We start from the raw sequence: 23,697 nt of genomic DNA on the forward strand, positions 1-23,697 counted from the left end.
GGATGAAAGAACTCCACGTAATTAGCATTGGATCAGAGGAAAAATACGGGTTCCCAGCTCTACTTACTTTGTTAAAAAAGCAGTAAGATGCCTGGAAATAGAAGCAGGGAGAGTCCTATTCTGCCCTAGCTGGGCCAGCATCCTTGCTTGGGCTGAAAAAGCATATTCTGGAGTCCTTGCCTGGATGCCTGTCCCGCCCTGTTTTTTCCAGGGAGGCTTTTTGGCAGTTCCATGTGTATATTTAATTTTCCTAAGAGGGATGATTCAATTTTCATTAACTAGCTGAAGCTGTCAAAGAAAATACAAACTGGAAAGGTGTCTCTGACAGCTTGTGGGATTCTGAGCCAAGTGGTAAATTGCCTTCTTCTAGACCACTGAATACCTATCAGAATGTATTAAACCAGTTTAATTGGTTTGGAAAAGCTTTAAGGAAGTGACCCAGCCAAAGGATCTCCATTGCTTTCTATTCTACTCCCACCTCTCCCTAGGATAATCTATTTCCTCTGGGCTGCTCATATGTAAATGGTCTCCATTTTTCTTTATTTGTTTACAAGGCTTCTCAATCTTTTAATATGAATTAAGCCTCAGTGTTGTAGTGGAAAGAAGTGGGAACTGCAAACTGTTTGTAGCATGTTTGTGCGGCTTACAGACTGTCGGTTGGAGAGCAGCTCAAGTTGGCTTTTCAGGACCGACTGCTGAGAACTGATGTGTTTGTCCGCAGTTTTCTTGTGTCTTATTTTTTGGACAAACCTGCAGCAATTTCTGTGGGAAACGTTTTTAGATGGTTAGAGAGATAAACATGTTACATGTTCTGAATTTCTTTAAATAAAAAAAAAAAAGGCAAATACTTATCTTATAGATGAGTATTATCTATTAATTAATTCTTACTGAATTAGTAGAAGCCATTTTTTTTAAACCAAAAAACCCTGAACCAAATGTTCAGGAACTCCTTTCATAATACTCCCCCGTGATGTTATTTTATTGTGTATACTGGCAACAGATCGTTTGATGACCACTGAAAATACATAGGAAAGTTTTGGGCCTGCCTTTTTTTTTTTTTTTTTTTTTTTTTTTATCGTTCTTTATGTAACGATTGAACTTTGATCCTCCGACTTAATTGTTATATGGACTTGAGGTGTGTTCTGGCACAGTGCACGTGTCAATAAACTCAGTTCCCATGAGTTTCCCCAGGACAGAGGAGGGAGATTCAGGAAGTGACAGAACGAATGGCAGTGACAAGGCTCTGGCCACGGGCTCTGCCCTGGCACCTTCCTGAGGACGTTCAGCCTCTCCCTGCTGTGCTCGGCCCAAAGCCGTGGCAGCAGTGACTGAGGTTTCTCTGAGGACAGCACTGGCCTCGGATGAAATGATGGACTTGAAGTTATTAGCTTTCCCGAAACTTTGTTTAGCTGCTAGTGCCTCTGTTGCTCTTTCAGGCCATTAGATATAATTACGTTGTTTGGTTTTGTAGCACGGTGATTTCATGCAGGAGATGTTGAAATGAATAGCTTTGAGCTGGTGAGGCTGTTAGGAGATGCCATTACCATCATTGCTCTTCTCAAAAATGAGTTACATAAAATCCCCGTGGTCACCGGGTGTTCTCCTCATCTTCCTGGAGATGACGGATGGTGAAGTGGCTGGTGCAGGGACTCGAGTCCCAGCCAGGTGCATTTGCAGCCTGGGTCAGGAGTGCGTGGTTTGGGGTTAAAAGCTCGCCTCTGGCAGGGGAGCTGTCAGGCTGCAACTGTAAGACCTTGGTATTGAGGAGCTTGGGGAAATAGAGCAAAGTTTGCTTTTCTGAAACCATGCATAAAATGCAGTAGGGTGCCACGTGGCTGTTCCTTGCGCTGTATACAGAAGGGGTCAAGCCTGCTCTTGCAGAGAGGGCAGGTGAGAGGAACTAAAGCAAGTCCAACTGGGAAGCCTTCAGAGCTGAACGCAACATGCTATTAAATGTCAGATTTAAAATCAGCCTCTATTCTTACTGCACTGGATTAGTATGCCAAAGATGTGCTCCTGCAAAGCACCGCTGTTCGCTTGTTTAACCTGTGCTGAGTTGCCTCTTCAGGCACATCCTTCTGACACATCTTACGTGACCATGGTGCAATTTCCTCTTTCAGGGTGGAGGTTGATTAAGGGGGTATTGGGGAGGCATTGGGGAGGCAAGGACAATCCCCAGACATGGACTGTATATCTCGAAACAAGACACTGAAACTCATGATAAGGAAGCGGCAGGCGGACAGAGAAACAAACGTAAGGACTATAAATCTCAAAACTGGACATTGGAATTCATTATAAAGATACAACAAACGGAAGAATTGGCAACAACCAGCTCTCGCAATTAAGAAACATGCCAATTCAGCAGATTCCTGACCAAAGGTGAAAAGTACACTGTGAGGAAGACTCGGGGTCTTCCTCCCAAAGACCCCTGCCCATGTCCCAAAGACCCCTGCCCACAATTCTTGGAAGGCTCTACGCAGGCGCAAGGTGCCAAAAGGCTAATTAGCATGAGAAGCGAGGGAAGGCGGGGATAGGTAATGCATATGTATAGGTGCTTGTAGAATATTGATAGATTGATTGTATAAATTCAAGACTGCTTTTTGCTTTGGGTATGCACGATAGGTGGAGAGATCCCCCGTGCATCCAGCGCTGCAATAAAGAATATACCACTTAAAGGAATTACGGCTTCGATCTTTGAATCAAGGTGGGAGGCTGTCCTTAAAAATAGGTGCATCATTAACTGAGGGGTAATTAAACATCAATGTTATAGAGGTATTCATTTCTCGTATAAGTTCATGAGCTGTTGTCTGGTGGCAAAGTGAAACAATGCTCTTTAGTGCCTTTAAAATATTCTTGTATTTTTGTTGGGTTTCTTTTTTTGTTCTTTTTACAACGATAACATGCAAGGGAATGTGTGTGATTTAGAAATCTGAGTTGCACAGTAGCAATCCTCATGGCAGGTAGTATATATCTGGGGAAGGATGTCAGGCATCCACTCAATCCAATGGAAGATTTGTGCAGAGTGTCATGAGCGTAGGACTAGCTCAGGTATTGATTTTTATTTTAATTTTTCTTTTTTACTGTACTAATCACACCTGGTAGTCAAGTAGTGTGAATGGAATGTAGAAGGTGAAGAAGCATTTCAAGCTGAATGTCCTAAGCTTTGGTATTTCTTACGGGAGAAACTTGGCCAGTAGTAATTAGCCACAGGTACTTGTAACCATTTCCCAGAGCTATGGCTTTTCTCTTAGAAGCTGAACTTCTGAATGTGAGAATCTATGAAATATATCTGGTGCTTCTGGGTAATACTTTTAAATTCCCTACCTAAGTGGATCATTCAGGATCCAGTCCTAAAGATAACTGGGTCTCCAAGCTTCCCTTGTAAGGCCTCTCATTTGGGAGAGGGAGCTTTTTGTCCTTAGTGCTTGCAGTAACTTGATATGACTTGGTGGGTACAAAGGACCTGCCTTGTTCTGCCCTGTGCAAATGCCGATGCTGACTGTAGTCTGTAAGAGCCTGGTGTTTCTTTTCAAGAGCTGAAAGCCAAGTTCCCTCATGAGTTTATTTCCTTCAAAAACCGGTGCGAGTTGGCTGCTCCCCAGTTTGTGCTGAGGCAGAAGGAATTTCCGTGCACTTGTGGAAATTTAATTTCATAACTCAGCTTATTGTTTCATTCTTGGTCTTGTATATACCAGGGGTACATCATTGGCTGCTGTTTCCTCACCAAGAAGCTCTTGCTACTTTTTATGCAGAATGGCAGCAAGGTGGGAGAAGAGAGGATCAGAGCTTCTCTGTCAACTGGCTATACCATAGGGAGTTGGATAATGTGGTTAGATAAGAGGTAGAGACAATAAAACCACCAACAGCAACAACAAAAACGGTAAGCTGCCATGCAGGAATCAGTCTGATTTCTTCTCTCTGCTCATACAGTAATCAGATGTCAGTGGCTGATGGAGATGATCATGGAGCAAAGAACCTTGAAATGAGTGGAATAAAAGCTAAGAAAACTGTTCAAACTCTTTCCAAAACCAGGATTTGAAGCCTCTTTAATATGAGAAAAGTTAATAGAGGAAGGATCAAGTAATAAGCTTGGAAAAATTCAGCTTTGAGTTGTCTTTGTATGCAGGCTGCAAAGCTGATGCAGGCTTTAAATATGTAATGGTGTTTTGTTTGCTTTCTGGTGGTTTGTTTTTTTTTTTTTTTTTTTTTTTTTTTTTCAAGCCTCGAGATGCAAGGGAATTAAATTCTCAGCTTTTTCCACTAACTGTGAGGGCTGTGCTAAAGAAATGGAATTCAACTGACCTACTCTGGTAAAGCAAAAGTATTTTAATAGTGAAACCGTGCTCTGGCATCACCAACTGCAAGGGAAATGTTCCAGCGCCAGTTTTTGATGGCTAGAGGTAAGGAGGGCTGTGCCAGGTTGGGAAAGAAGGACTGTGGCGGTCTGGTGTACCATGGTTATAATCTGTTTCAAGTAAAGCAGGAGCAGTGTAATTCTCTGCAAGTTGTTGATGTTTACAGGAAAATTAAGTATGTAGTCTGAAATATATATATTTTTTTGTTGTTGTTGGGCGAAGAAGTGGGTGTGGATGGTGGGAACATGAGGGAATACCTGTTAAAAGCAGCAGGGACTGCTTGACCAATGTGCTTAACGTGTACGTTAAAGTTTTTCATCACCTCCTCTTCCCACTCCTGCCCTCAGCTCTGTCACAGTGTTAGCAGTGATGTTCCTGTTACAAAACTCCTCGTTGCAGCATCTCCACAGCAGCAGTAATGCTGGGAGAAAGATGCAGTGAAAACAGGGAGCAGCTGCTTCATTCCCTTTACATTTCTTTAGCAGGGGATGCGTCTCCTTCCTCCTACCCCCACCTCTTCCTGGACACTGTGGGTTACCTGTTTCTTTTTAGGCAGATGGGCAGAGGAAGCAGGATGAGAAGGGAGTATTTATAGCTCACCTCCTGTTTGCGTTCCTCCTAGCAGATGTGATCGAGCTCTGTGCTAATACTGGAAGAAGAGAAAATTCAGGCAGGAGTGAGAAGGGTGGCAACTGAGGACCATTTGCTAATGTGTAGGTCGTATGAAGTGCTTCAAAATGCCAAGATTAACACTTCCCACATCTTACTGGCATTGCCTTTTTTTGTGTCCATCTCCTCAGCCTGATATAAAAAAAAAAAAATCACGAAAAACAGTACTGCTGTTCTGAGTGGTTCTCATTTGCTTGACCTTCATCCACAGAAACATTACCCTATGGAGGCAGTGGGTGAGAAGTGTTCTTTTCGAGGCAAAATCTGACTTTGCAAGTGGGATACAAGCAAGGTCGTGCTGACAGAGAACAACAAATAAGTTGAAGGCAGTGGGATTTAGTCAGGCAAGCGATCAGATCCCAGGAGACAAGCAGTATCGTGAGAAGGGCAGCGAGATCTTTCACTGCCACTTTCCAGTTTCTGGTCAAACGTTTGGGGTATTTGCTGCTGGGTAGCAAAAACCTGTGGTTTGAGGATTGCTTTTGGAACAGTAAGGGCTGTATGAGGGTAACAACGTGTGCTTTATTGTATGCCACATGCGCAAACAGTAGCAGTCTGTTCCCTAAAGGAAACATTTCCTGAAATATTTACTATGTGGATGTATCCAGAGACTGTAGCAAAAAGTTGGAGGAAGCCCTCCATACAGGGTTCCTCTTATTTGTCGAGCAAATCCATGGTGAAGGTGAAAATCTCGATCTTTCTCTGAAACTGATCCCAAAGGGAAAAATCTTGGAAGCAGGCCACGGAGCCCAGATGTCATGGAAGAATGGAGGTGGAAAAGGAGGAGGGCGAGAGAGATGGGAAAAGCTCTCTGAGGCCAGACTGACCTATTTTTATCATCTCTTTGGAAGTCTCTGGAGGGTGCTGAGGGAAAGCACCCAGCAGGAGCAGGGCTGGATGAGGCACAGTGCAGCGCCATGGGCATGAGGGACTGCCAGAGGTTCATCCTTGTCTAAATGGCATTTTCCTGCCTCCTTTTGAGCCTGAGATGCGATTCGAGGGATGTCACGTTGATATCTTTCACTATTATTGCTAGCTCACTTGCTTTGGTTGCGGGATTAGAACAAAAGAGAAGGTGAAGGGAGGAGAAACCATAGTAAAAAGGGCGTAGAGCCAATGAGACGGGTAAGTGCTTGTGGTGTCAACAGTGAGTGCTGAGGGCAAAATGGAGCAGAGTGCCTGCAGTGGTCTTGTCTGTGCCCAGACATGTCCCCATGTCTGCGTACATGAGGGGTTGGTTCCCTCGCAAGCTTTGCCTCAGTAGCTGCTGCGTTGGGCACCTGTGCCTGGGTGCTGGCAGCGGGGCCGTGGGAGCTCTGAGGGGAGATTGAGGCTGGTTCCAGAACCTTCTGGAAGGTTCCAGCAGGGTTCTCTGTCCCAGAATGGTTCCAGAATGTTCTGTGAGGGTCCAGTAGGGGTTCTGTGAGGAGAAGTGGAGCTGCTCTGGCTGGTTCCAGAATATTCCAGAAGGTTCCAGCAGCCCCACCACAGGGCACAGCAGAGCCCTTCGGCACCCCTGAGGAAATGAGGAAAAAGTGCCAAGATATTGGAAAAGAGTAATGAGGCGGGAAAAGTGTGAGGAACAGCCCTGCGAACCCTTGGTAAGCTACATGTCATGGAGGATGGACGAGGGAGTTCTGGTCAGAACGCCATTTTGCTCCATTTCCTCTGCTTTGCAAACACCCACTGTGAGGGGAGCAAGGCGGGAGGGCAGGACCTGACAACTAATGATGAAAGCGCTGTTGGAGAGCGATAAAAATGTAACAGGCTGAGTACAGGAGCAGAGCTAGTTGGAGCCATGAAGTAAGTGATAAAAGGCGCTCTTCAGCGCTTTTGAGGCGGGTGGCTTGGGTTACTGTGACTGCTCGGGGAAGCCTGTGGCAATTCTTCTCAGTGAGATACGGGCCAGGAGGTTTTACTGTAACTGCTATTAGAGCCTGAAAAGATGTGTTTTTTTCATACTGTGAAAGTGGGGCTAGAGGAAAATAGCTGTTGCCCCTTGGAAAAGGTGAGCTGCTTCACGGCTGGATTAGGGCAGCCTCAGTTCAAGCGGGCCCTTCAGAGATGAATGTTGTGGCTGGCAGCTGCAAATGTATCTTGTAAAATGTCTTAGCATGGGTGAATTTTTATTTTTTTTTTTCACAGAATATACTTGGCATTTCACAAAAGCTCTGCAATGTGATGGTTAATTGCACTCCGGGTAACAGCCTAGCAGCATTTCTTACTTGTGTTCTAGATGGAGATTCACTTTTCAAATGCTTTCTTTTATTTCCTGGACAACTCTTTTTAATCAGACTTTGGGGACTTGGTAGTCTGTCATTTTGGTAATTACTCAAAACGTAGAATGTGAGCTCTGTCAGATTGCTCCCTCTTTTCCTGTCAGAGAGCACTTGCTGGTAGCTACAAGACTCCTCTTCTGTTACAGCTTTGATTAACTTTGTCACCAGCATAGATTTGAGATAGCTATGCCAGGCCCTCTAGAGATGCTGATATCTGACGTTTGGATTGTCTGATATAGACCTTGATAAGGCTGGAGGAAATGCTATTAGACAGAGGACTGGGACTTTTTGTTCGCTCTTGCTCCCTTAATGCTCTGTTAATCGTTCTGTTGTGCAACCCTGAGTCTTAAGGTGCATCTTAGCACCAGTGAGACAGGAAACGAAGGACTCAGTGGGTGTGAGAAGTGAATTCCTGCTTGTGTTGTCTTCAGACTCACCAAGTCATGCTGGTGCTTAAAGCTCCTCATGTCAGCGTTGGGGATTTGGTGCCTTTCATACTCCACGTATTACTCTGGAATTCAGAGCCAAAACCCTGGTGTAGTTATTCTGCATTTCTTTGAAGCAGCGAGCTGTTGACTGCAGACAAATTGTCATGAGATCTGGTCAGTGAAGCTTGAAACAAGTTCCTCTCCTCCACCCTGCACTGCTTCAGTCCCAAACTTCAGCCTTCCGTCACAATTCTGCATAAAGCTGTTGAATTGTAGACGTGTAGGATAAAGGGTTGAGGCATTTCTCTCCATCTTAATTCTAAAACGATAGCCACCCTTCAAGAATGAAACTGATTGATGGTTCCTCAAGCTCTTGCTAACCTTGGATGGCAGGAGATGACATTTGGGTCTGTGCTGACTTGGAGTTCATTTGTTCCTCTTTTTCCCTCTAACCAGAAGAGACTGCTTTCCTAGATAAGAGGTTTCTGACAGCAGCATTGCAAGGCACAGTTCAGAACTGCAGCAGTGACAGATATGAGAGGTTTAACCAATGTCTCTTTCTAGAAAATGCAGCCATGGTGTACTGCTGTGTGATGAGTGAAACATGGAGTTGGGGCACGCCTTCATGGGGGTGAAAAAACTGTCAAAGAAGCTGCATCTGAGGACACCTCGGCTTTTTGATTAGTCATTTAACATGCTCTGTTTTTCAACCTGTTTTGCCTGTGTTGTATAAAGGCAAGGAGCTTTTTGGAGCTAGCTTGTACCTGTCAAATGTTCATGGCCTTAAGGTAAAGTCATTACAGATGCTAGCTGATAAAATCTTTCAGTTATATAGCTATTTAGTGGTGAGATAAACCTGGGTTTAGTGGGTTGTAGGATTTTTCTGAAAACAGATACTAAAACTTTTGGGCTGCTGTGCAAATCTGGTAGGAAGGCGGGCTCCTGGTGTGCAGTATTTCAAAAGTAGATGATTAATGCCATATAAAAGGGAAGAGTAAAGCTGTGAGAAGCACAGCTCTGCCATGGGATCAGGTGAAATAAATACAAAACCAGTGCATCGTGAAAGTGCTCTCACAGATGGTTCCGTCTCACTGTATAAATTCTGCATGTGTAGTATCTCACCAGGTAGAACAGTGTTTTCAGAAGGATTGCAATTGGAGTTGGTGGTTTGAAATAGGAACTGGTCAGGTGTTTGGGGATTTTTTTGCCTTCTTATGGAGGTTTTCCATCATCTAGTAAAACTCTGAACAAAAGCTCAAAACTGGCTTGTATGTGGCGTGCAGCTTCTGACTTTTCCATGATGTAGTAATGATGCCAAGATGATTTGTCCAAAATGTGTGGCTGTACCTGTGTGGTTTGCTTTTCTTTTTTCATAAAAAAAAAAAAAAAATAATTCTTCAGGTGGGGTGGATTCCTGGTTGCTCAGCAGTAGCACAGGGGTGCTTATTGGTCCAGAAGACTTACTATTTTCAGATGTCAAAAGGCAAATTTGCCCTTTGGTTCCCAAAATACAGTGTTGTGTATTTTATTTTATTTTTTTTTTTAACTTTACCCTTTCCAAACTGTGCTGCTGCTGACTTCTGTTACAGCTGTTGAACGCCGAGTTCCTCTTTGCTGTTAGTTCCCTGACTCCAATGTCAGAAGCTGAAAATGCAGTTGCAGCAACAAGCAAAATTGAAAATGACTTCAATGATTTTCATTGTCAAGGCATGGAAAAACAGTGTCAATACAACAGGAGCTAGAGTGAATTCCCAGAGCTGTCAATGCCCTGACCGTCTGGGCATAGGTCCTGCTTTCGAGACTAATGCAGCTGAAGCTGTCCTCGATTTGCATAGCAGGCTCCAGAAGAAGAGTAGCAGAGAAAGCTTCTTTAAGTAGGTTATTGAAAGCAACCTTGCAAAATATGGAAATCTGGACAGTTTGGCAGAGAAATAACCAACTGCCTGGGCTTTGTTTCCAAGCTTCCATTAGAAATTTACTTAAAGCAAGCCCTACCTGTGGGATACCTTTATGGAAATGCAGGCTTGGCAGCTGTATTTTAAAAACAGCAAACAAAAATCCCCAGGAATGCCTGTGTTGGACCATTGCTGTTGAACAACCTGGGTGGCAGTCACTTGAATGTGTACCCGTGAGGCAGAGGGGAGCTGGTGTTGTGCCTTACTGTTCTGGTAAAAATGGAGCTCCTCTTTGCCAGAATTGTAGGTTTACTGGGGGAGAGTGGTGTGTTAGTGAATAACTAATATAAAATAAGTTATCCTAGAAGACAGGCTACAATCAGGCTGATTGTAGGCTTTCATGAGCAAATTAGTCCCTTGCCAAGGTTGAAGAACATACGAACCATTCATGCGCTTCCCTCTCTTATTAGGCTTATTCTTTTTATAGCTCGGTATCACAGTTTTTGTTTCTGTCTTGAACAATTTGTTCTATCTATGAACAGGCATGTTTACTACTTGTATCTTAGTTTGGCTTCCATCTCTGTAAGGGAGGAAAAATAATATAATTCAGCAGAGAAAGCAACCTTAAGAGAATGAACCTCGTAATCCAGAACTCCCTAAACCTTCCCAATGGTACACTGGATCTTAACCTTTGAGAACTGATGTTTTTGTGGGATTTCTCCTTTCCACGTCTGCATGGTAGTCTGAATTGAATTTATAAAATCTAGCTTACTGTGGCTTTATTTTTTTTTTTTCCGTTAAGGGGAACAAAACCCCAGCTGTTGCCTTGCACATTCTCACTTGAAACTAAATATGCTGAGAGATGTGTAGGGTGAGCTTGGCCGAGGGGCAGAGCCCTGCTGGGTGGCAGATGGCAGGAAGGGGCTGTTCTCGCCAGGTCTCCGGTTTGTCGGAGGAAATGCCCGGGCATCAGGGCAGGGGATGGCGGGAGAGGGGACAGGAGGTGGCAGTGGGGTGCGATTCTGCCGGATAGCGTGACTGAACGTTTGTCCTTTTGCTGTGCTTGTATTTTCTAGGTGCATCAGAGGCTTTCTCCTTGGCAGAGTGTAAGAGTGGTCTATTGCAGTACGGTAGTGCCCTCTGATGGTGAGTGACATAGAGAAACTTTTGGCTTGTTTTCAGCTTGAGTCATGTTCCTTGACCCCTTTTCTGGTTGAGGCTTTGCTGGCTGGAAGGTAATTCAGTTTCGAACTGAGGAAGTGACAACAAAATCAGTCAAGAAGAATCAAGGAAACAGTCAACTTTTCTAATAACTGTTCTTATAAAACTGGACAGGCTTTCTGAAGAAGGATGTCACTGCATGCAACTGTCCAACGTTTTTGCCAGGCTTCCTCCTGATGTAGCTGTGAGCTCTGTGTGCTGCCTACCTTTCAGGGTGCTGCATGTCTTGTTAACTTTTTAATGTGATGAAAGCACAGTTCCTACCAGCCACTCAAACGGTTGAAAGCATTGCGTTTGCTGCTGTAAATGAGTTGTGAAACCAAGGCAGTTTTGTTCCTTTATTTAAATTCTGGGACAGCTCAAGCATTAAGCTTTTTGTGATAAGGCTGTCATAACATAAAGCAAAAGAACGCACTGCTGAGGTAGGTGGAACTTTAAAAATCTTGGTACGCAAAGAGGGAAACAAACAGCTTTGAGATGCCTGCCTGCTTAACATCTGTATGCTGAGCACAGAGGCTGACATGCTTATGCTGACTGACACCAGCAGTTGGAGGATCCTCTTCTCATTAAGGCTTGTTAATAAAGCCTGAAAGCTAACAAAGTGAAGGGCTCAGCCACAACTGCTCTCCCTGCCAGGAGAGCGACTGTGTGTGAACACAAAGGGAACAGGACTGCTATGGAGACCTCAAAATAAAAACTGGAAGGTTTAAATGGGTAGAAGTGTAGAGAACAAACATAAGGTTGAGAAGATAATTTAAGCGTGTAGCTACTTGCCTGATTCGATTTACCCCTTCTTATGTTATGCTTGAGTATTTCTCTTGTTATTTTTTCCAGTAACGTTGCATTTACCAGCAGTAGATGTTCAATGCTGATTTCTCTGACCACCCCTTTTTTATTGTAGCTTTTTTCTTAATGTGTTGCTCGAGTTGTTCTTGACGTCTTTTCAAACAAACAAACAAAAAGTACTGAAGACCTCTGCACATAAAGCTGGTTCAAAACTTTGTGGCGTATGGATGAAATTCATGCCTCAAAGAGAGCTCATGCTTAATACAGCATGTAAAGCTTTTAAAATCCTGCGTGGTCTTACTTAGCAGCATTCCTGGCCAGCTTGTACGAGTCTGCAAGTGCTGCTATGCAATTACCTATTTTATTTGTCCCATGCACCTAAATACTGGCTTAAAACTCGATCAGAGATGACTAGCTAAAATCTTACCTCTATAATTAGTGAAATGCCAAGATGTTTTGTCCAAATAGTTGGGAGTTTTCCTCTCGCAGGCCATCCACAGGGCTGTCAGAGCAGAAGAGAAGGCAGACAGCTTTGTTGCTTGCTAATAACTTTTACTGTGGCTGTCTGTTGCAGTTTGCTAGGTCTGTGTTATTGACAAGCCCTTTGTTTTGTTGGGTTTTTGGTTTGCCTCGGAGCTCTTCCCCCTTCAATGCAGTAAAAATCTGACCAGACATAACTTGTGTGGGAGGCAATGTGAGGATCAAACTGGAATTACAGACTTTCTCTAGCATAATTCACTGGTGGGAATGACTTCTACAAGCTTTTTGCAAGGAAAACGTAAAACAGCTGTGATTACAGACTAAAGAGGAGCCTGTCCTCTGAAGAAACAGTTGGGTCTCTGATGCTTCACCTCAGCTGGATCTGTGCACACTTCTGGTGCTGGTGACACACAGTGACCCACTGCGTTTGTTGCTGCAGTCTCCAGCTGGTCTGTGCAGGGTAAAACATCACCAGGCTGGAGCTGCGTGCACTTCCCTCACAGCGGGCAGTCCTGGAGCTGGGTTCTTCTCTCAGGAGAAACAGGAAGGAATTGGTACAAGCACTCTTATCTGTTCCCTTCTACAACGAACTTGCTCACTATATGGTCAAGTAGTGTTTTAAATAATATTTTTCATGTCAATTGAGCTCTCTGCAGCAGTCTTGTGGTTATATAAGCAACAATGTTGTACGTGCTTCTCACAGAATCAGTGAATTCAGTACTTTGTTGGCTGTTTTAAGCTTCTAAACATGTTGATCATTCCTTTTGAGCCTGCTATCTTATGTGGAAAAATCACAAGTGTAGTTAATGCTCTTATATTTCTTACCAGCCCCTTACTCAAGTGCTGGAGTGCATGACTGCAAAATCTGATAGCTCGTGTCACAACAGCTGCTGATGTGGAGCTTGAAATTCTGTCTAACTGTCCAAATAAACTGGCAGCTTGCTCTATTTTTCCAGTAAATATCTGACTGAGTTTTAAGCATTGAAACAATAAAGCTACTGAAATTCTGTCAGGTGAAACTGAATTTTGAAAATAGGCACTCAGCGGTTTCCAAGTACTCGGGCCTACTGAGAGTCTTTAGGTATTTTAGATGTCCATATCTGGTCACCTCTACCTACTCTCTAAGGATGACATGAGGACGTCTCTGTCAGCACCGGATAGGAGTCCCCAGGAAGAGGGAAGAAAGCTTTATATGCTTTATTCAGTTTATGAAGGCACATGACAATAAGCTCAAAGCCTGAGAGAGCTGCTCTTGCCTTGTAAAAGTGTGCGGCACTTGTGCAGCCTTTCTCAACATCCAGGAGCCTCCCTTCCCAGAAAGGCACATTGCCCCAGGACACATCCTGGTGTGTGGATGATGCTGCTATGTAAGAGTTCATCATCTGGCAGCAAATGACCTGAACAGGGAGGTACAAAGGCTGTGGATGCGCAACTTTCTGAACTGGATGCTGGGAATAGCTGCTTTTGGTAGATAAAACGTAGTTATTTGCCTCTACTTTGTGACTTTGTTAGCTGCTTGAGTCAACTTGGAATGTCAGCACAGGAGCTGGATGAGTTTGGATGGTGTGGTTTGTGTAGCTGGCCGTAGCTACAACAGGTGCAAGGACTAAGCCAGGTGCAGTGTGGGTGGGTGCGACTGCATAATCCTTGAGACATGGCAAATGCTCTCTGCAACAAAAAAACAGTACGTCTTTACATAAGAAAAATAAGCAACAATCCCAAGTGAATCATTCTTAGGTGCGCTGCCATATCTTAGCAACTACTGCATTTGGGGAGGTTTGGACTGTTCGTGACTCAGTGGAGGGTTTAGGGAGTTTGAACTTGGAACTTTTCTATGTATGGCTGTCCTGAAGCACGCAGAGTGGGCTGTCTTGCTGGCAGTAAAATAATAACTAGCTTACAGTTCATACAGGTCACCACAATTTTAGAAAGGTGCAATGAAATCCTTAAGAATGCTTTTGAAAAAGCTCCTGACAGCACTAAAAAAAAAAAATTAAAAAAAAATGTTGTTTTATATGCACCTAAGAAGTAATGTCTGTCTTCTGAAGTAGGAAGTGTATTGATCCCATGAATTTTAGATGAAATGACCTTGAAGCTTAAACTCAAACTCAGAGTGCTGTTCCTACCACCTAATACTCCTGATTGCTCTCTTAAATATTTGTTGCCTCAGGACAAAGCGCAGGAAACCATACCTAAACAAAAATAAAATGGCTTGAAGTAGGTCCTTAATTGATGTTTCTTAATACACACAAATCTGCCTTTGTCTTCTGGGCCATAAATCCTGCTAAATTGTGTAGTTCCGGTGTTACCTCATCCAAAATTTTCTGGTTCTCAAAATCTAGTCATTGTGCTTACAGGAACTATCTTCTGTTCTCACTTTTCCACATGGCACTGAGAGCTTAATAGACACTGCCAAATTAATGGGAGTGAAAGCTTCTGATGTCTCTCGGGTTTTTGTCCATTGACACATCTCGTGATAGAAGTTGAACCAAAAATTTCAAGTTTGTTTCATGTTGATCTCCTAGCCATATTTGTTTTGTCTCTGTAGGACAGACACAATTATTACGAGAAGATCTGTTCATTTTTAAGGGTAATTTTTGTTTTAATCTTTCTTTTTTTTTTAGAAGTGACGGTAGTTTACCAAAACGGGTTACCTGTGATCTCTGTGAATCTTCCATCTCGGCGTGAACGTTGCCAGTTCACACTTAAACCTATCTCAGACTCTGTCGGTGTGTTTTTACAACAGCTGCAAGCAGAGGACCGAGGAATCGATCGGGTTGCCATCTACTCAGCAGGTACTGTTGTTTACAAACTAATTGATTTACTCACTTGACAGATATTTTTATCTAGCCTTTTCCTTTTTAAGTAAAAGCTTGATAAGGTGTGAGTTCTCAGACGTTCCCCAGAAAGTAGAAATGTCACTTCTAGAGTAGGAGTATTTGTCTTTGGTCAGGTTTGCCAAGGAAATTGGATTGTAGAGCTAAAGAGGAGGAAAGCATTCTTAATGCTTAGTTTCAGCCTGAAAGATTCCCTAACAGTAAGGATGTTATCTTTGTTGCCTGTCTGCTTGTATGCAGTGACTTCAAAACAGAGTGTAGTAGTAGCCTGTGCTGGAGCGCTGCGAATTTACACCAGCTTATTGGGGGACTGCTGCCTGAGGCTGTAATGGTGGTGGTTGGTAACATAAGTTCACGTTCAGAATGCACAGGGTGTTACAAAGAAATGGAAAAAAACATAAGCTTGTGTTCAAGCTACTGATGAATATGTACACAGCTGTTGCTGGTGGTTTTGCCTGAAGGCCTTAAATTTGCCACGGATGTGTTTTCAGTTCACCTCCATTAGGTCTAATATCTATATTTTAAATGTTTCCTACTACATAGCCTGAAGATGAGGGTTACCAAGTAGTTTATAATTAATTAGAAAGTGGGTGTGAAAGGTGGTACAAAGGAAACATCCTAGCTATGAACTCCATCATATTTCACTTAATGGTCTCTTTCATTGTGTTTTGCTCGATTATTATGTATTTATTAGTCACCAAAGCTCTGAAACATTAGTAAGTCTTATAAGAGAGTTTTTTTGAAGCAGCCACTTCCTTGAAAGTCTGATCATCTCTAATGCCAGTGGGGAAAGGTGGAGATCTTGTAAGAGGATTGTATTGCAGAACTTGGTAATATGTTCATGCTGTGGGGTTGAAAGGAGCTTTGTTTTCCAAGATGACCCAAAATATCACCAATACAGAAAAGCAGATGCATCATAGCTTAGTTAGTGTTTGCCATGCAAGACCTCCCACTCTGTAGGTCTGGCTCGACAAAGAGTATTGTCTGCAGGAAAATGTGCAAGTCCCCCAGCTGGATGTGGGATGGCATTACAGCTTGCTTAGCTGTGACATGTTTAGGTTCTTTGCTTTTACTAATGAGTTGTGTTTGTCTTACAGATGGCACACGTGTTGCCTCCTCCACAGGCATAGATTTGCTTCTACTGGATGACTTCAAACTGATCATTAATGATGTCACGTACCATGTTAGACCACCAAAGAGAGGTAAACCAGCCTGGTTCTTGTGGATGTCAGAAAGGCATTTCAGTAGTCACTTGCCTGTTAAATTGCAGCATGTTTTTCTACCTTGTTCAAGAACACAAAGCTTTTTTTCTGAAGGAAAGCTCGCAGTTCCTAATCCAACCCTTGTAGTCCAACTTAGGTATTTCCAAGTAATCATAGAGTAGTGATGAAAAGCAAATCGTCATTTTCTTCAGGGCCAGCATCCCTCACAAGGGAATTAAATAAGTACAAGAAGTAATTTTACTCTTTTTAAGTCATTATGAAGTATTTGAATATAAAATGGGAATTAAACTTACCTGATGTGGAAGAACTGTTATCCCACTTGCCAGTGAAGATTTTTGTTTCTGCAAAGTGTGGTACTTAGAATGTTAGAAATGAAAATCAGTTCTAGTGTTCTTGTTCACAACATAAAGATAGCAAGTAAAAAAGCAATTTCTGATGACTGAAAGATCTGTGTTGCAGCCACTTGTCCTTAGCATCCTCCCACTCAAATCTGGGAATGCAGCATTGGGTAAGATGCTGCTTCGCTCCTGTCTCTGGCTTAGGCTGACCTCTACTAGAGATGTTTGCTCCTCTCTCCTTAAAAGCCCGTTAAGAGAAAACTGTCCATTAAGACGGGATATCTAACTGAGATGTGAATAGCACACAGGAACAGTAGCTCTCTGATCTCTCTGCTGCTCTGTGTCCTAAGTGCAGTGTTTTCACATGCATAAGACTTTTTAAGCCAGAGAAGTGGAGTCCTCAAGGATCTTATGAAGGCATCTTTTCCAGCTGTTAGCCCCTGAGAGCAGGCATTGGTATCAGGCCTAGCTGGTCTCAACTCAACTTAGTGAGAATGCAAATGTGGTGTCTGTTTCTGCACTGGAGAAACTGCTGTCCTAGGGCAAGGCAATTCATACAGCCAGCTCTCAAAGTGTTGGAGAAAGCCCAGTCTGTGCCAAGGAGTTGGCATGGTTTTGGTTAGCTTGCTTGTATGCTTTACCAGGGTTTTGCTGGCAGGTGAGCTCTGAGATCACCTAGGTTATGTGCCTCTGATTCATTTGTTAAGGAGATTTCCATAGTTAGCTTGTACTAAAATGGAAAGAGGCCCTGAGATGAGTTCTGTTCAACTTCTAGTTATTGCTTTTCCTTTACAAAATCGTGCTATGTATTTTGAAATGTGTGTGCCCAGACATTTAAGCACTAAATATCTCTTGATAGTCACGTCGGTAGGGTCACATGGGCTGCTTCTTCACAGTGGAGTAGAAGATGCTTAGCTGGGATGCATGCAGTTTGCATACTGCATACCTTGGCACAGACTACTGAATCACTTCTTTCTCTTGGGCTGCTAGTGTTAAAGCTTAAGCTGTCCCTAGCTTGTCATCAGCTTATCATCAATTGCTCTTTTGTTTGCTGCCCTTTCAAGATTTACAGGCCAAGTCTACCTTTCCAGAAGGCAGGTTGCTGCAGATTTTCTGTTGGCTGCGTTCTGTGTTCATAACCTTGTTCTTCCTAACCTAAGGTACAAACCCAAGGATGCTACCTTTTTTATTTGCCTGATGTTGAGTTCTTTTGCTTTATACTTACTTTTTTTCCCATGTGGGCTGAGTAATACAATGCCACTGGTCACAGCTCCTTTATAGGCTGCTTTCCCGTAGGGACCCTTTTTGTGCTGCAGTGCAGGGCTCTGGGCTGTTTCAGGCAGTGGCTGTGTCACTAGCTGTCTTGTCTTTAAATGTGGAGGGGGAGAATTTCATTGCCCTGTAAGCAACTCCACAGAGAGTTGCCCCCTGAGTGTTGGGAAACAATTCTTGACATCAGTACTCAAAATAATTATAAGACTGCATGTTCTTGGAGCTACTGACCTAAGATCAGTGGCTGCCGTAGTCAAGGACTAGAGTTGCTGATGGCCTGGCAGCTGATGTGATCGAACATACTGGTTGTTCACTTGTCTTCTCTGAGTCTTGCATTCAACTACGGATCAAAAGTAGCTGTTGATATCTGGCAAGCTATTAGCATGCATCTTCTTCCTGTTCTGATCAAACTTTAGGAATATCCGATAATAAAGCCTGGTTTTCTTTCAAAGACATTGCATTATCTTAGAGTGCTGGAACTCTTCCAGAGGCTTTTGTGTTAGAAGGATTGTTTCAAATGTTTCCTGTGCAGAGTAATAGCAGTTTCTGAAGTGTGTGTAAGAAGTCCTGTGGATAAATGCATATAAAGCAGTCTTTTTCTTTCCTAGAGCTCTTAAGCCATGAAAATGCAACTACGCTGAATGATGTCAAGACATTGGTTCAGCAGTTGTATACTGCCTTGTGCATTGAGGAGCACCAGCTGAACAAAGAGAAGGAGCTCATAGGGAGACTAGAGGAACTGAAGGAGCAACTAGCACCGCTAGAAAAAGTGAGAAGCTTCTCGTTTGTATTTTACTTGTCTTCTAAATGCAGTCTTAAGTCATGTCAATGTTTTAATTAAGCCCCGGCATGCTTCAAATATGTTTGAAATCACTGAAGAAGTTGCCTCTGTATGCCAAAGTACATCTGCTTCTGATGTCTGTAGAAATCCCGTTTCCTTGCTTTATGTGAAATGGAAATGAACCTGCTAATAGAGACTGGGGCTAATACAACAGAATGTTTCTGAACATAGAGGAATAAGCAGCTTTGGAAAGTATCCAAAGCATGGTCAGAGTGAAATATGGATGATGGCAAGATACTGATGGAAAAGTCTATAGTTGTCTGCATAACCTAGCCTTGATCACGTCCCAACTTAACATTGAATATAGATACAAGGTGTTATTTTTATGTTGCCTATTGATGTATTTTTCTGAGAATACAAGGCATGTGCTTCTGTTTTTTGCAGGTTAGGCTGGAGCTCAGCAGGAAAGCAGAGAAGAGGACGACCTTGGTGTTGTGGGGAGGGCTGGCCTACATGGCCACTCAGTTTGGGATTCTGGCCCGCCTCACCTGGTGGGAGTATTCTTGGGACATTATGGAACCAGTCACCTATTTCATCACCTATGGTAGTGCCATGGCAATGTATGCTTATTTCGTAATGACTCGCCAGGTAGGACTTCTTGTGCTGACATTGACACTCCACTAGAAGACTTGATATGAGCTCTACTCCCTAGATAAATAGCAAAATCACGCCTACTAGAAGTTGTTTTGCTGCCTCTTTACCCGGTTGGCACTTAGATGCCACCTCAATTAATTTGTGCTCTCTAGGCAGCTGCTGGGGGTTTTTCTGGTGGTGGTCATTATTGATTTCCTGGTGTCTAACCATAAACATTTGTGTGCTCTGTGACTGACTGCTTAAGCTATACGAGTTCACTTACTGGCACAAAATGGTTTCTGCATGCACAACGCACGCTGGCTTCCTCCAGGGGGTCTCTAAACAGTACGACTTACCAGCCTAAATACACCAAAAGTGTGAGGTGCCTTCTGAGTTCCAGGGAAGCACACAAACACAACTCTGATGTGAGGTGTTGGCCTTTCTGATAGGAAAGGCTCAGGAATCATGTTGGAAATGCTTTTGTTCAGGTGTTCTGGCCTCCTATTCAGATGAAGCAGATCTGTTTGAATGCTTTTCCCTTTGTGCAGTTATGGATCTATTGGCTCTTTATTTGGCTTTTCAGTATTTTTAAAAGTAGACCAGTTCTTGTGTTAGAAACTCTTCCCACAAAGCAAGAACTGTGCTGCTCTGGGTCCTTGTAGGTGTGACAGACTCTGAGTGGGGATTTCTGTGACGTGGTTTGTATTACCGCTCCTATTCCAACTAAACAATCCCACCTAAATAATGAGGGAGGAAGGGCTCGGTCTCTGCTGTCACGAGACCACCAGAATAGATGCCCTGGTGGATGTTCCAGCACAGGGTCCCAGGGCTCTGTCAGTTGTATTGTTTCAGGGGCTGAGGAGATATGTCCCTATCACACTGTTTTCTGCTAAGCGCTGTTGTAATTTCTGCCATGTTTGGACTCGGACATGATGTTTTAATCAAGTTGTCTGTATCAACTAGCATGTTTTTCTGTCACTAGAAATCTTGTTGTTTCAAAGTGGCTTGCCTCTGAATGCAGTTTTTCTCCACCTGACAGCCCAGTTATTCTATGCATACCAGATGGAGACTGGGTGATATTCCAGTGCTTTGTAGAGGCTATGTGGGACTCAGAGTTAACTGCTCTGAGTTATCTGCCCTCTAAAAGTCTGTGGCTTTTTTGTAACAGCGTATTCCTGGCAAGAGTTGTGGTACTGGACTCTTGTTCTTGCCTGGGTGGGCTGGTTATGAGATGAACTCATGAGCAACTAATGTTGTTTTAATTGTTTATAAAATTAAGAAAAGGAGAGTAAGGGCCATTTTACAAAGGCTTATTCTGGTATTTAAATTTTTTTCTCCCTTTCTCCTCACAAACTGTTGGTGTTGCAATCCTGAAGTGTCAGTTTTGTGTCTATGCAGAAAGGTGCATGCATTCAGGAGCGTGGTGATGGTAATTTAGCATTGGGGTGTAATGTATTAGTAGAGAAGCAAATGGCTGACCATTGGGACTAGCTGGGATGGAGTCAATTTTCTTCATAGCAGCCCCTGGGCTGTGTTTTGGATTTGTGAGCAACACAGCATTGAAAACACACCAGTGTTCACTATGGCTGAACTTCCAAAACATCTGCTGCATATTGTGCTGCACTGTCATGCTTTATTCTGACCTTCTCTCCTATTTTTTTCTTTAGGAGTATGTTTATCCAGATGCCAGAGACAGACAGTACTTATTATTTTTCCATAAAGGAGCCAAAAAGACAAGATTTGACCTAGAGAAATACAATCAACTCAAGGATGCAATTGCTCAGGTAACGAGAGTTTTTTCCAGAAATAAGGCAAATTACTGCTTGCTAGTTCTCCATCTGCTATTAATAGATGCACCTCCAATAAGAATGGATGTCTCTTAGGTTTTCAGCCCATTTTCTTGTCACAGCCCCAGTGTAATCACTGAATTAGCTTTGATGTGCCCAGGAATAGAACTGCTGGATGTATAAATCAACATGAAACAGTTGCCTGTACCTATCTGTAAGGGCCTTTTAGAACCTGCTAGCAAATCTTGAGTTGCTTCAGGCACTTCATGCCTCAGAGGAGCCTAATTCAAGAATTCCTTTCTTCTCAGCTCCTACACACCAGATGGATTTAGCGAGAAATGGAGACTTGCATCCATTCAGTTCATGCCTCCCTGACATAGCACTTTGGTGCACTGGGTAGCAGACCTGGAAAGTCATGTTCAAAAAAGCTGCATTGTTAGTGCTGATGGGGGCAGATTTCTTGTATTATAGGGGAAGACCCTTGTGGCAGACTGTCCTCAGTGTGGGATCTGACCAACAGAGGAGTCAAGGAGAGATTTGTCCTCATTTTTGAGTGCCTTTCTGATTAAAGCAGGCATGAGCAGAAAAAGCAGGGCTACCGCATTCTTTTTCACTGTATCATTCTCTGTTTATTCCCAGGCTCTGGAAATGACAGTGTAGGATATCCAGGGCAAGATGTGTTATCCCCCCCTGCCTTGGAGAAGGAGCTGTGTGAGGAGTAGAGAGAGCTCAGAGCAAGACTGTGTGAAAGACTTCTGATTTTTTTTACACTCTTGAATACAGATTGCCTTGGGCGGCTATTTGTTTGGTGCTTTTCTTTTAGTATTGACCATTCCTGTTAATCTAGCTCCTTTAAAAAGTTTCATTGAGTTTATGGGAATATGTTCTCTTCCTACCATATTCTTTAAGCAGCTGCATGTCAGCAAGTTCAGAGAAGCACAGAGCAAGTATGAATTAGGAATGGTTTTCCCAAATCCAATCCTGTGACTGTTTTATTCCTTGAATGCCTCAATTTTGGACAGGAAGAGTGAGGAAATTTTCCCTTCTGGAAAGGGGTATGGGGTTGGGGAAGGTGTATCGGGAGCCTGTTCTTTATAATGCATCTTTTACTTTTAGGCAGAGTTGGACCTTAAGAGGCTTCGAGACCCGCTGCAGGTTCACCTGCCCATCCAGCAAATTGATGAGAAGGACTGATCAGCAATGAAGCTCTGAACCCCGGCGAAAAACCTGTTCATAGCTCTTGCCTTTTTAATTAAAGCATTGCAGGTGTAAGCTGGGAGGTGGCATGGGGGTGGAGGGTTTTTACCTTTAATCAAGACAAAGGACTGTAGGGGGAAATCTCTTAAATCTGAAGATGGGGGCATTGTGGAATGTTAGTTCTGAAAAGGGCTTGGCAAATAGTCATGTTTAAAACTGTGTGAATGGCAATTGTGTACAAATACAGGATTGTGGGGGGTTCACGAAAAGAATGTAATGCTGGGGTAGGGGCGTCTTCTTCCAGCTCTGCAGGGTCTGCCTCTTGATAAGACACCAGCAGCCTGCTTAGCTTTTTAAATTTTCCTTTACCTGATTCAGATCTCTCTTTCTCTCTCCAACAACAACAACAAAAAAAGGGATAAAAAGAACAAAGAATCCAAGCCACCTGGAGCTATGGCCGGTGATCAGAACTTGCACTCCACCGCCATTAACGCGCACACTTCTGATCAGACCTGGTCTCTTTTATAAAGTTACTACAAGACTGCTTTCTACTGGAAAACCGTGAGCTTGCCCTCCCCAGCCCCACCCCGTGTGCTCCACTGACTTCCTCCTTTGCTTATTTGTAGCACAGACTGATTGTAGCCAAGTGAGAGAAGGAACAAATTCTCTTCTGGACATTTGATAATTGAGATTTTGGATTATTCCATAATAACTATATAAACTTTGCGTCCCGATGCCCTTGAGCTCCTTCTAGAAATCAATGGCAGCATTGCATGAGAGTTTTTATATTCAGTCTTGAGAGGGCGATTCCCCTCTTCCTACACCAAATCTGATAGCCACCTGGACTATGAAATTATGAAGGTTTAATGGATTATGAAACTGTCTCAGAATCATGATTCCTGCTTAACTGAACACTTTTGGAATGTGGAATAATTAAACTTGATATTTGACCGTTTGCGTAACGGGATGAAAGGTTTCAAATATGGTCAGAGCATTTTCCTTGCCCAGAGGCTTTTTGAAAGCCCAGAGCTCGTATAGTGCAAGACACAGAACTACTTCAGTTTTCTAGCACTTTCCCCTGCTTAAGTAGCTTTAAACGAACTTTGCACCCACAGGTCACAGTTTCTTAGGAGTGGCTAATGACATCTTTAGTTCTTAGCTAAAAGAAATAGAGGAAGGAAAGTCAACCCATTGCCCTCTCTTCTAGCCAAGGCTGGCTGATTTCTAAGCAGATAAAACACCTTCATTCAAAGCGGGTCAGTCTCTTTTTAGCATCCTGCTGATAAATACTGCGGGGACAGGATGGAGCACTAAGCTTTATACACAGAAAAGCTGGCTGCTTTTTTGATGTTTCACTACTACTCCTCACTGTGTCATGGAAAGAGGCTTCTGTGTTTTTTTTTTTTTTGAGAACCATGTTTAAAAACAAAAAGAGAAAAACAAATTAGTATTAACTAGATGCCAGGTGCCTTGCAGATGTGGAAACACAGCTGGGATTGCTGCCTCTTCTCACTCA

At 43.2% G+C, this 23,697-nt stretch overlaps 1 protein-coding gene across 2 annotated transcripts in view; it reads left to right on the top strand.

The window, feature by feature from the left end:
- Window positions 1–22,663, top strand: part of MCU (mitochondrial calcium uniporter) — a 72,439-nt gene extending 49,776 nt beyond the window's left edge. The window contains exons 2-8 of one of the 2 annotated variants that reach the window (XM_084525119.1): window positions 10,703–10,772; window positions 14,738–14,908; window positions 16,048–16,152; window positions 18,392–18,552; window positions 19,009–19,212; window positions 20,865–20,981; window positions 22,105–22,663. In XM_084525119.1, the coding sequence (XP_084381245.1) occupies window positions 10,703–10,772; window positions 14,738–14,908; window positions 16,048–16,152; window positions 18,392–18,552; window positions 19,009–19,212; window positions 20,865–20,981; window positions 22,105–22,188 (912 nt within the window). In that variant the 3' untranslated portion in view covers window positions 22,189–22,663. Of the gene's footprint in view, window positions 1–10,702; window positions 10,773–14,737; window positions 14,909–16,047; window positions 16,153–18,391; window positions 18,553–19,008; window positions 19,213–20,864; window positions 20,982–22,100 lie in introns of both variants that reach the window. The other variant, XM_084525120.1, reaches the window with a different exon arrangement.
- Window positions 22,664–23,697: the final 1,034 nt, after the last annotated feature.

This window comes from Aythya ferina (assembly GCF_964211825.1).
Source record: "Aythya ferina genome assembly, chromosome: 7".
NCBI lineage: Eukaryota > Metazoa > Chordata > Aves > Anseriformes > Anatidae > Aythya > Aythya ferina.